This window comes from Pelodiscus sinensis, chromosome 14 (genome assembly GCF_049634645.1).
Source record: "Pelodiscus sinensis isolate JC-2024 chromosome 14, ASM4963464v1, whole genome shotgun sequence".
Taxonomy (NCBI): domain Eukaryota; kingdom Metazoa; phylum Chordata; order Testudines; family Trionychidae; genus Pelodiscus; species Pelodiscus sinensis.
The window spans coordinates 38,623,558-38,636,883 of record NC_134724.1 but is presented as its reverse complement, the minus strand read 5'-3'; the positions used below and the strand labels follow the sequence as shown (position 1 = coordinate 38,636,883).

General features: G+C 43.7%; 1 protein-coding gene across 1 annotated transcript in view; it reads left to right on the top strand.

The window, feature by feature from the left end:
* The window catches only part of NPTN (neuroplastin), a 70,426-nt gene that overhangs the window by 28,883 nt on the left and 28,217 nt on the right, over positions 1 to 13,326 (top strand). Inside the window, exons 2-3 of the mRNA XM_075897570.1 lie at positions 8,689 to 8,857; positions 13,183 to 13,277. Coding sequence (XP_075753685.1) covers positions 8,689 to 8,857; positions 13,183 to 13,277 — 264 coding nt within the window. The remainder of the gene's footprint in view (positions 1 to 8,688; positions 8,858 to 13,182; positions 13,278 to 13,326) is intronic.

Sequence of the window (13,326 nt, the reverse complement as noted above, 5' to 3'; positions counted from 1 at the left end):
AGTCCAGTGATCCTTCTCCCCCTCCCATGACCCTGGATATTACCACCCTTTGTCTTGTTTTTTGAACCCTAGATTGTCCTTCTGGTTGTAGTGCTTGATAGTGTATCTGCCACCTTTTATCTGTCTCTCTCTTCCATAGGATCAAAGGACTTGTGAAAATCTGTGGAACTGTCCTACAGTTCCTGTGTGAAAACAAGCTCAGTGTTGGATTTTTTTGTTTTTGTTTTCCACTCCCCTTTACTTTTATAGTAGGTTTCCTGCATCCTATCGCTGGTTCCTTCATGAGTGCCTTTCTATTTTGGTTTTTATTCTTTCCTGAGCTAACCACTTTTATTTCTTCTGTTTCCTTGGAATCTCTGAATACCTTCCTCATCTGCGTGTTTTGAGTTCATAAGTTTCTGTACAAATCCTTTCCATTTGGATTTCGTTACATGTGACCTTTTAAAGCATGTATTTTTCCATAAAGTCATGGAACTTCTTTTCTGAACAACATGTGGTTTTAACAGATTCTCTGATACAACAGCACCTTACTGATGCAGCTGTTTCTCACATGGTGTTGTGAGGGGATGTTATCAGCTACATGTGAACTAGCTTTAGACAATTGACTCCCCACTGAGAACGTGCGGGTGCGCACTCTCTCTAAACACTTTGGCTATGTCTAGACTAGGGGAGAGAACAAGTCTGGTCTTCCACTTTTTTGCAGTAGAGTAGACATGCTCGTTCAGAAGCCCTGTCTTCCTCTTCCACGAGGAAGAAGGGCTCTTCCAAAAGAGGGTTTTTTCCAAAATTTGGCCCAATGTACATGGGCCAAATTTCAGAAAAGGCTCTTCTGAAAAAACTACCGGAAAAAGATAAACAAATTGCGGAGCGTAATTTGCATACCTTTTTTCTGATAAAGCCCTGTAGTGTAGACATAGCCTTACGGTGGATAGGAGTGGATTCTCAATTGCTGCTTGTTTCATTTTTTGTCATAAATTTTGTACACCTGTTCTGCTGTCGTTACTAAGTTCCAGGTGAGTTTTGTCTCTGGTATTTTCAGAACCTATTTAACACACAATACAATACATTAGTGCCCTTCCTCTATTCAGTTGAAGTGGGATGTGCCCACAAAAGCTCTTGATACCATCTACATGTGGTGTTAGTTTCCAAAGTGCTGCAGAAACATTTGTTGTTGTTTGTCTTTTTCAGTAACAGACAAACACGGCTCCCCCTCTGAGACGTATAGTATTTTGATGTATCTTGAATAGAAAGAATACCACTTGCTTTGTCTACGCTTAAAAGTGCAGGCTAGGCAGTGCTTTAAACTGAAAGTACGGGCACAGCGTGAGCGCTGGAGAGCTCTCCTAGTGCTCCATGTAAATCACCCCCATGTGGGCAGTAGCTAATAGAGCTGGAAGTGTGGCTCCCAGTGCGGTAGCCTGGTTCACACTTGCACTTTACAGCACTGTAACTTGTTGCGCTTGGGGGGGTGCTTTTTCATGCCCCCAAGCCAGAAAATTACAGCTCTGTAAAGTGCCAGTGTAGACTTAGCCTTAGCTGTAGTGATTGATAAACCCTTGCATCTACACACAGTCACAGTGAAGTGCTTACAGAGACTGACTTAACTATGTACATTTAAGGTACACAGAAGGTAAAGGAGAGGTTTTTTACTAGCATAAATGTCTCACTGTTTTAGACTGTGAATAACCGAGGATAGATGTTTATCTTTAACACTATTCTGAGGGTATGTCTACACTGCAACGCTATTTCGACATAACTGGCACTATTCTGAAATAACTTAATCTGTCTGTACACAGCAGGCAGTTATTTTGAAATAGTGTCAAAATACTGTCAATCTGGAGGACTCCTTACTCCAACTCCTGTAAACCTCATTATATGAGGAATAGGGGACGTCGGAAGAAGTGCTGTGTTTCAAAATAAGCGCTGTGTGGACTCTTCCTATTTCAACATAAGCCAGTTCAAAATAAGCTATGCAATTGACATAGCTCAGTTTGCGTAGTTTATTTCAAGTTAAGCCCTGCCCTGTAGCTGCACCCTGAGTGTTTGTGTACATAAACCATGAGGCTGTCCCTAGACTGGCAAGTTTTTCCGAAAAATCATCTGCTTTTGCGGAAAAACTTGCCAGCTGTCTACATTGGCTGCTTGAATTTCTGGAAAAGCACTGATCTCAGGTAAGATCGTCAGTGCTTTTCCAGAAATACTACGCTGCTCCCGTTTGGGCAAAAGATTTTTGCGCAAAAGGGCCAGTGTAGACAGCACAGTACTGTTTTCCGCAAAAAAGCCCCGATCGCAAAAATGGCGATCGGGGCTTTTTTGCAGAAAACCGCGTCTAGATTGGCCACGGATGCTTTTCCACAAAAAGTGCTTTTCCGCAAAAGCATCCTTCCAATCTAGACATGCTTTTCCGAAAATGCTTTTAACGGAAAAGTTTTCCGTTAAAAGCATTTTCGGAAAATCCTGCCAGTGTAGATGTAGCCTGATAGTGCAGAAATGTAACGTCTAGTTCCCATCTCTAAAACATCTGTTGAGCTTCATATTGGATAACTCAAAGGCTCAGATTGTGTTCTGTAGGAACAATATAGTTTCTGAAGGAGCCCCATGCAGATGTAAGCCTAGTAGCTGGTGCTCAGGGGAGGTACCAGGCTGGACTGTCCAACAGCAGTACAGGAGAGTGCTGCAATGTGGATTATGGTGGGAAACAGGCAACCTGCTGTAGGCAGTTTTGATGTATCAGAGAACCTGCCTCTGGAAAATGGAAAGAACATGAATGTACGTGGGAAAATAAAGAGAAGTAACCAATGACGTAGATTTAGTTTAAAACATAAGAGTCATTGGGTGGTTCGACTTGAAAAATCTGTTCAGGACTTAACCTTTCCCTTGAGTTGGAGGGGTAAGTTATTAACATCAATCACAGCAGCAAGCACCTTCAGATTTCAGGCAGTGGTGTTATCTCAAGGTGAACTTGCTGAAGGGCACTTCATATCTAACTTCTCCTGGAAGTTGGGTTTCCATCTCAGATACAGTGTAGTTGTACCTGTGTCAGCCTCAGGATATTAGAGATGCAAGGTGGGTGAGGTAATATTTTCTATTTTCTCTTCTGTTAATGAGAGAGAGGCTTTTGAGCTACTCAGAGCTCCTCTTCATAGCACCAATATAAGTTAGTCCAATAAAAGATGACACAAGGTGTGTAATATGACCACCTGCTGCTACTGTCCCTGGAGGTCTGTTGTATTTCCTGTCTCTATTCTTTGCCTACCCACTCTCCTTTTAGTAGTCTTTTGGGGGTGGGGGACCCTTTTTGGAATGAAAATCTAGTAAGTTTCTTGAAGCATTTTTTTTTATTGGAATGGAGGTTCTAAGCTTCCATCTCCTTCCCCAGCCTGTCTTTGCTCTTGCATACTTGTAGTTCAGTTATCCAATGTTTCCTAATTTTGGATTGTGTATTATGACTCTATTGCCAAGTGCCTTGTGTCCAACTCTTCTGTTTGTGTTTGTTTCACATTTGTGAGGTCAGTGTTTTTCTCAAACATGCCCCCAAGGGATGCTTGAGCTGCTGCTGTTTGTGGGAAGCAGAGCTCTAAGGTTTAAACCTCTAGGTAACAGTACACTGGAAATGGAGCTGAAGGGAGACCAAGCCAAAGAAGCTCAGGCTTTATCAGCAAGGCAGGAGTACAAGTCTGAAGTGACCCAGAGTGTGACCCCGAGTGTTCAGGTTGCAAAGTCAGAATACAACAGAGCACTGAGTAGAAACTATCCTGTAATTTTCCATTAGGAGAAATACACCTCCATTCCAATTGTACTCAAACTGAAGGCGTCTGATCAAAATGGTGTTCGAGTCTTCTGCTGATAGTAAGCACTCTTCTGCTGGTCTCATTTGACACCAGTGTCTTGGGTATTCAAAAATAGACACACTAAACTAGTAGAACCTGCTTTAATTCTGGTGGCTAAAATAAAACGCCATTGTCTAATATCAAACAGAATGCAGTGAAAAGAAGCTCTGAATACTGATTGAAAAGTTAAATGGGAGAAATGGAATTTGGTTTCCAACTAGACCCTCAGGCTCCCATGATGCCCTTCCAGAAGGTGATTTGATTCCAGTTGGATGCATTCACTTGCAACCATAACATATGTACAATTGACACCTTAAATGTAACATACAGTAAGGATTTTTCTTCTGAGAATTTTCATGTCCCGGTTTGGAGTGGGACAACTTTTTTGTTGTTCACGTGCACACATAACCCAGTGCCCCTTCCACAATTCATTATTTCCTTAGACCTAAACAACAATGCCTATTTGCTTTTTCTGGGTTTTTTTACAGATGTAGTGTCTTCTGCTTATGTTTTAATACTTAAAGTGGTCAGCAGTCAGCCAACTCTATTACTTTTTCAGTCTTCAGTTCTTCTTGCTTCAAACATCTGTGTTCAGTAAAGATATGAAAGCTCCCAACAAGTCCCGGAAAAAGGCTTATTGTTCACTTGGTTGCCATTATTTCATTCAGCTCCACAAACTTTAAGTGACCACCTATATCACAAATGTTACTCTGTAATTGACAGGTGGGTGAGACTAGATCCAAACTAGTAGAGGTAGCCATTAAAGTCCCAAGCAGCTTGTTTTTTCTGAATTTCAGATCATTAACACAGTCTGAAAAGCAGACCTAAAATGGCCCAGTATTAGGTGACTATGGAAGACATTTGGAAAATAAAGCAATTCCCAAAGCATTTCTAGGTTAAAGCTTCTATTACACAGTTTTTCTGTTCTTGTGGGCTAGATTAAAACTGGTTCCATGACTGGCTTTTTGGTGATATTCTCTGATAGCAGCATGTGTACTTTCCATTGCAGAGTCCCTGAAGGGTGTGCTTTCCTCCAGCAACCACCTTAATGTGTCTGCTGCTTCTGTCCATTGCTCTGCACATAGCCTCTACTAATAGTCAATTTGCTATTACAGTGGCCAGGATACTTGGCTATACCAGTTTTCTCTCTACAGGAAAATGTTCTATATTGTTCACAGACATACATAAAACTGAAGATTTTTTTAATATTGAGTGAAAATCTGCAGAACAGAAGCAACTACCAGGCCTAATAAAACCAATGCCTGTTTACAGAATTCCCAGAAATTGAATTAATGTTGCTTCGAGGGTTATTTCTCCTGCCAGTATTTTTATGGTCAGTAGTTTTTGTTTAGCTGCTCAGCTTGCTCAGTGGAGATAATGGGAAAGAAGAGTAGTGGTGGAACGGTGACCAAATGATTTCCCTCCACCTAGGACTTGATCTAGTGGTCCTTGCACAGGTAAAATTCCTAGTGCAGGACATAGTGGGGCAGAGTTGTAGCTGATGGACAGTAATGGTAAAGTTTCTATAAGAGTGTATAGAAGAAACTCCTCCCAGGATTTTTATAGCTGCAGCATCACGTCTGGGAGGGAGGATGGTTCATACAGGGACTTCTGAGTAACTGCAAGGAGTTTGCATAGCTCACCCAGTAGCACTAGGAAGGAAATTATACCCGTTTATATATAAGGGGTGATGTAGGGACTTATTGGGCACTAGTAGTGAGATTTCTCGCCTTGCCTTGGTGGGCAGCAAGAATAGGGGCAAGTATTATATTATTGTGGAGATTGTTACATGATGCCTCTGTTTTTCCCATTAATTTAATAATTTGCTTTCCAAGTGCTTTACAGATGAGCCTTCAGAAGACAGCATGGTGCGACTTAAACATATTTGGAGTACAGATTAAAATAGCTGTCGGCAAGGTTTATGGAACTGACTGGAATAAACTTCTGACTTTCTGACATTATTATGAAATGTTAATTAGGAACTATATGAATGTTTGTATAAACTATACCTGTACCTGGCATCCTATCTGCAGTTTCTTCTCCTACTGATTGGAATGCAAAGGAAATTAATTTATTCAGAGATTAGCATTTTTCCAAGCCTAACCACAAAAATTCTCCTCTTTTAAACCTGTGATTTCTTGTGCTTAATCACTTTTTAGTTTAATGGTAGCTGTCTTCTTGGTCTCAGTAGAAAAATTACTTGTAGTTTGGAAAAAGTGTTTTGTCCACTCCTAGCTACAATGGCCATCTTTCAGAATCTGCTAGTCTTGGATATTGGTCCTTAATCATTTATGCATAATGCTGCTTTCAGATTTAAGGACATAATTCATAATGTCCAAGTTCCCAACACTAATTTCTCTCATATTCATTGTTGGAGTCATATAACTTACAAATTCTCACACTGCCACTCCGGATCTAAATGAGACATTTAAAACGTTAGAAAATAACTAAAATCTTGCTAGTAGAGTAGATAATTCTAACCTGTTTCATGCTGTTGTTGCAAGCAAATTTTACTCAGTGAACAAGAAAATGCTTCCTATTAAATAAAACTAAGGACATTCCCAGTCCAATTTGAGTCCAGGTAGGAAATATATTCTTTTCTGTTGATTTTTAAAAGAATCATTTTCATCCTCCAACTACTGCACAAGCAGGAAATTCTCCCCTCGCTATGACTGCTGTTCTCATGGACTACAAAGTACCAACTCTAACCCTTGTTGGCTGCTCTTCCATGTAGATCTGCAGGCCCTTCTCCACTCACTTGTTGTCTGCTGACCTCACTACTTGACACACGTTTATTTTTTTCCTCTGCGGCCAGAGATTCCGTATACCCTCGCAACAGGAGCCAGAGCCATCCCTTTCCTCTCCAATACTTGGTACATTCTGGAAAGACGTGTGTGGATTATATTGTGCATCTAACTTGCATACTGTTGTGATTCATATACTGTGTGAAAACAGCACTGTGCCAAGTGTCATAAACAGAACTGAGCAATGTTTTCTGGCCTGAATGTGGACTGCAATTATGGGTCCAGCGTTAAAGATGGCCTGCAAAAGAGAGAGTAAAATATATAAAGAAAGCTTCAGTAAATCTTTTTTAAGAATTGGCGAGGTTTTTAAACTTTAAAAATATAAAGAAAGTCAAGTCTTGTCCACTTGCATTGGGGGAAGACTTAATGGATAACTAAAATGAGGACTGGGGACTTTGAAGAATTTTGCTTTATTAAGAATTCAACAATACTCCACTCAATACCATTCAAAGTGAGATAAAATGGCTTTCATTAAAATGAGCACACAGTGAATAAATGCATTTCTGCTCAACTAGCTTTAATTTCTTCACTTCCTGATCAAAACCCTTAGTTCTCAGTAGGTATGTGAACAACTAGTTGATTATCCGATAAGTATTTGCTTACTGGATAGTTGACACACTAGTCGAGTAGTCGCCTCTCCCCCACCCTTGCTGCCTCTCTCAGAAAGAGGCATGGCGGGGGGAGGGGAAAGGAGGGGATACTTCAAAGCAGCAGAGCCACATGAAGTCCTAGCTGATCCTGGGCTCTGTGTGTGTCTGCTGCTTTGAAATGCCACAGGGAACACAGGGCCGATGGAGACTGCTTGAGTTCCCCATTGGCCCTGTGCTCCCCACCGCGCTTTCACCTTTGAAGTGTAGCAACATCCCTGGGGCTGTTGCTGCACTTCAAAGGTGGAGGCACCCAATCGACTAATCAAATAGTTGATGCAAATTGCATCAACTATTCGATTAGTCCATTAATCTAAATTTAACATCCCTTCAATCCCACTTCAGGTGTCTCTAGTTTCTCACTTAGTCGGTCTACACTGGGGATTTTCTCCAATTTCAGCCTTCAGTGTCTGCCTTTTGGTAAAGCTACACCCCAGTGTGGACAGGATAAAAACTGTTTATAAACCAGTTTACACTGTTGTAGCACATTCTGACCTTCGAGCAGGAGCAAGAGCTACAGCACGTTGAACCTCTCTAGCCCAGAACTCTCTGGTCTAGGAACATCTGTTGTCTAGAACGATTAGCTGGATGTCCACTTTTCATGTGTGGCCAGGTTTCCCGAGGTCCCATAAAGTATTTTTTACACCGCCAGTCTTGGCTCTGTGTTCTGTGCTGCTGTTTAGCTTTAATTTACCCCTAAATGTCCTCTAATGGCCCAGCAAGCAGTGGAAGTGTTGCCAGTGCTGCTAGACAATACTGACCACCTGTGAGCCGAAAAAGTGTCTGGTTTGGAACCGGTCAGGTCCCGAGGGTGCCAGACTAGAGAGTTTCAACCTCTAACAGAAAAAGTAATTCTGCGAATTTCCAGTAGGGATTTGTACTGTTGCAGCTACGCTGATGGCAATAAGAGCACATTTCCATTTATAGACATAGTCTGGTTTCTAAAACTGTTGACATGCAGTTTCTTTCCTGGGAACTGGACACCCAGAGAGAAGCATATTAGTCACCAGAGCAGACTGTTTCTGTTGGGATGTTCTATGTCTAGAAAAGTTTGCTTTATTCTGAATTAATAAAACATGCATTATATCGCCCAGAAACAGTGATTCCTTCAGGAGGTGAGGAAAAGCAGCAGATTTTGATTGCATGGTCACTGAACATGCAGCTTCCCTCTTTGCATTCCACTATATGCTAAAGATTTGTAACACACTTACTTGGAGGTGTGTAGAGGGTGTTTTAAGTGTGAAAGTGAAAAATCTCAAATCCTTACTTTTTTTTGTATAGAAGAACTGGTCCTTAAACTGTTGCCTTCTCTAGTGGCCCCCTGTTTGTGATTCTTTATCTCCCAAATTAGTGAAGCAGTAGTTGTTAGCTGAGATTTGACTCTCTTCAATGTGCACTTTGTTCCAGAGCCCGGGATCAATGCCAGCGAGGGTGTGATCATTCACCTATCTAGTTCTCCCATCATCCTGCAATGTAACCTCACCACCAGTCCCAGTCCCCTCATGTACAGCTATTGGATGAAGAATGGGGAAGAGATTTCTGGCACTAAGAAGAATTCAAATACCACAGAGCACAAGTAAGTCTGTAAAAAGAGAAGTCTCTTTACTGTGACTTAAAGTAGGGGATAAAGTCAGGACTTCAAGGTTTTGTTCATGGCTCTGCTACAGTGTGGCTAGACAGCCTGCATGAGATCTGTCTGCAGTAGAGGATGTGCCATTTCTAGTTTAAACAGAACAACTAAATAGTTGTGTGTAAAACTAATTCTGAATGGAATTAGCATTCCCTATAGCTATCCAGAATAGTACATATCTGCCTAGTATGTGCTCCTATCTTATAATTCCAGATACAGCTCTTCAGAGCTTTCCTGAGGAGCAGGTGTGAATTAGGAATGTCCACATGTAGCAAGCTACACGATAAACCAATAAGCCTCATGGTTGTGCATGTAGTCGACAGCATTATCTCCCTCCTCCGCTCTGTATCAGAGAGGCAGCAGCACGGAATGTGAGCAGGGCATGTGGGAGCCATACACATGGGAAGCCAGCTTTCAAGCCAGCTCAACGTGGGTATTGGCTTTGGCATCCCTCCCCCACTGTCTATCAGAACCAGCAGTGCAGGAGGGAGGGACAGATGGCGGCTGATGTGTGCTCCCCACTGCCTTCCTGCCTCGCACAGAGGCTGGGGGCGGGGGGGGGGGGGGGCAGAGGAAGGGAAGGCAGGAACTGGATCTTTCAAGCTGGCTCCTCCCCAAGCACTGGCTCCCTTGAGCTGCCTGCCTCCCTTCTCTTCTTCCCCTCCCTCCCCTCAGCTGATTGAGGGAGCAGGGGGAGAGTGCTGCAGAGCAGCCTCTGTCCGAGGTGGGCCCAGGTGTTGTGCTTGTAAGAAGCACCTGGGATCTTTTCCAGGGAAGAGGCAGTGCACTGCATTTACTGACATACAAAATGAAAAGAGCAATTTGCATTTGCGTACACATACAGCCCTCTGCAGATGATGCATAGTTACCAGTCCGTTGTGGCTCAAATCAGTCTTACTGGCCAGGCAAGACTGACTGAGTGAGGAGTTGGATTCTTGTTGATCACTATTTGAGGCTCCTCCGAGGCTTGGCTTGCAGGACAGAACCCAGAGTCCTAATGGCAGTTTCCGTTGAAGCTTGTGGGTTTTGCAGTGTCATGCTGGAGTCATCCATCCTTAGGATGTGTTAATCAGTGTTTTCTGGCGTTATCCTTTGATAGTGATTGTCAGGGTTCCCATCCCTTCTTTCTTGCTCTTGGGGGTCTCTGCCTATCTCCAGGGTTCTGTCTATTCAGCCTCAGACCTAATGGCTGTTTCTTGGTTCTCTTCAAGATTCCCACTTCTTGGTCATCTGGGCATTTGTGATGGTTGTTAAACTTACACACATCCTCCATTCACACCCAGTTGTTCAGAGTTTCAGACAAGATTAATAGTCACTAAAGGAACAACAAAAAGGAACGAATCTCACACTGCTTAGTTTGTGATACAGATAAGGGGTACAACTTAATTTGTAATGCTAACAGGAAGCAAAGCTTTACAGTAACCATTATCTAATCTTGAGAAACAGGGTAAAATAAAAGCTGACCAAACTTATAAGCAAGTCATTAAACATCAATCATTATGCATCATAATTATAGTCTTGCAACCGATACTAAAATATACATTTTTGCTACATGGGTTCGCTGTTTACAGAGGCCGTGCAGCCTCTATCTATGGGGAGCTAGGCCCCCCACAAACAAGGTCTGCTGCCTCTATCAGGGGCAGCAGGTGGGAGTCAGTCTGCGTGTGAAACTAGTTTTTAAATTTTCAGCAGTTACACAGTTGCTTAAATGCATTTTAACATCCTTAGTGTTGCACACACCTTGCAGAATGTGGGGATGCATCTGTGCATATTAAGCCTGCATAGAAGAGCTGATCTGAGCTGAGGCCCGCTTATTACCAGCTTGGCAGTTCTGTGCCTTTACACATGCAAGCCCATGCTCTGAGCTGTCAGTGATGTACAGGCTGGAGTGGTTCGAAGTTGCTAATTATGGGTGGGTTAGCTGAGCTAGTGCAACTGCATTACCTTAACTTCTCATCTTTGTCAGCGCAGCAGTGTGCTAGACTGAGCTAGTGCATTAGGCTTGGAGCCTGCAGTGTTTGGATTGGTGTGGCACAGGTGGGCCATGGAGTTTTCATAGCATGTTGGGAGGGAGAGGCCCTTTAAAGAAAAAGGTTGAGAACCTGTGGGTTAAATATCAAGTGAAATTAGCAAATTCTCTGAGATGTACAACTTACTAGAACTAGAGGCCACCAAATGAAATTAATAGGCATCAAGTTTAAAACCAAAGGAAGTATTTCTTCACGCAGGTTTACTGTACACTGTGGAGCTCCTTGCCAGATGGTGTGGTGAAGGCTAAGACTATAACAGGGTTCAAAAAAGAACTGGATAAATTCATGGGGGTTAGGTCCACCAGTAGCTATTAGCAGGGCTCGCCAGCTGCGCAGTTCTGCTCGCTGCGCATGCACAGACTGTGCTCTGTGGCCGTGCCAGCTTGTAATCTTGCCAAGTGGGAGTAGATTACATTAATTGTCGAGCCCTGGCTATTAGCTAGACTGGGCAGGGATGGAGCCTCTGTTTGTCAGAGGCTTAGAATGGGTAGCAGGTAATGGATCACTTGACAATTGCCATTGGCCACTTTTGGAAGACTGGATTCTGAGCTAGATGGACCCTTGGTCTGCCCCAGCCTGGAGTTCTTATGCAGCAGCCGAGTCAGAGCTTTTCTTGGGATGCTGAAGGGGTTCCTAGGCTTTAAACTAAGTATAAAATATCGTTCATATTTTTCGTCTTCAAACTAGAGCTGTAGTGTTCTCGTAGCTGGCTTGCGGGAGCAGAGCTAGCACAGGAAATGGAGAAGGCAACAAAGAGCCTGCACGTGTACTTGCATCAGTCCCTGGAATCCTAAAGCCCTGCTTGCTTTTATGTGCTTTGGCCAGCTGACAGAATGGGACTTTTTTTCAAGCCCCATTTGTACAATTAATTTATATTTTTAATTCACTTGCATATGCTGTTACAGAGATGGGCAAACTTTACTGACCCCCTGAGCCACCTATGAAAGTCTTCAGAAGTTAGAGAGCCAGGACATGTCTGCTGGAGCTTGGGGCTTCACTTCTGCAAGCAAGAGGGTCCTGCTAGGCCTTAGGGCTTCTGCCCTGTGAGAGGTGCCTGTAAGGGCTCCAGGCTGAAGCCTCACTCCTGCTGAAGGTCTGAGCTCCAGCTGATGTGTGCTGTGGGGCCTGAGACCTCCCTTCCCCTGGGGCAGAAGCTAGAAGTAACATGAAAAGGGGCACATGGCGTAACATCCCCTTCCTCCCAATTTTAGCCAGGGTGTATTGGCCCTGCTCAGTCACATGGTGCTGCTAGGCTCCCCCCTCCCTGCACAGAGCTGGCAAGCTGGGAGCTACAGCTGCGGAGAGGCAGCAGCAAAAAGCTGGGAGCTGTAGGGGGAGCCACTGCTCTCCCTGCGGAGCTAAAGCCGTGGCCCTTCCCTGCAGCTTCCGGCTGTTTGCTACAGGGAGCTGCCTTGCCGGGAGGGGCTGCTCACTGTAAGGGGTGTGTATGCTTGGACAGGCATGATGGAAGCTATTGGGGCTGAATGTTTAAATTGTGCCCCCTCCCTGCATTGTCTGCAGCCATCAGTTGTCTGGCAGAAGCCCCTAGTGCCACCACCCTACTCCTGGGCACAGTCTGAGCTCTCACCTGCCCCGCCCCCACGGTTTGGTAGGCAGAGATTGGGGGGCTCCACAACCAGCACTTGAACTGTGAAAGAGCTGCATGCAGCTCCAAAGGTGCAGTTGGGCCATCCTGCCCTATTACAACACTTCCTAGTCTGAGGGGGCCATGGTTTGGTCTCGTCAACCTTGACTGTCCCTCTAACCGGATTAGCTGGTTGTGCCTCATCTCTTTGTGGTGCAGAAGTGCATGTAAATGGCATCGCTTGAGAAGCCGCTCTTGGTTCCCCACATGAAGTATGCTTATTGCTAGCAATGAGTGCAGCTCCAAGTAGGTAACTAGAACTGTGATTTCTGGATCATGTGTGTGAATCTGGTCTCAGCACTTAATGTAGGAATGAAGCTGGAACTTCCTCTTGCTTCACAAGAAATGAGAGGTTTCGCTGGAGATATTAATACTGGTTGTCTGATTATCATTCTCGTGTGTCAGACTCTATTCTATTGCTGAGGGAATACTCTACGCACAAATTGCTTGATAAAATGGTAATTGCCTAACACAGTTTTACCATTCTGAAAGTCAGATTACAAATGAAAATCTCTGAGATTGTTTGCCTGCCGTCTTTAAATTGTTAACAGCAATTTCAAATGCCATTAACACACAGTCTCTCCTTGTGCCTGCAGGATTTTGAAGCTCAGAGCAGAGGAGTCCGGGGAATACTTATGTGTGTTTGTGTTTGCTAGCTCACCTGTAGCCAACGCCACTATAGAAGTGAAAGGTATTTTTCGTTTTTCTTTCTCCTGACATCTGTGTCTGAGCAGTGCACT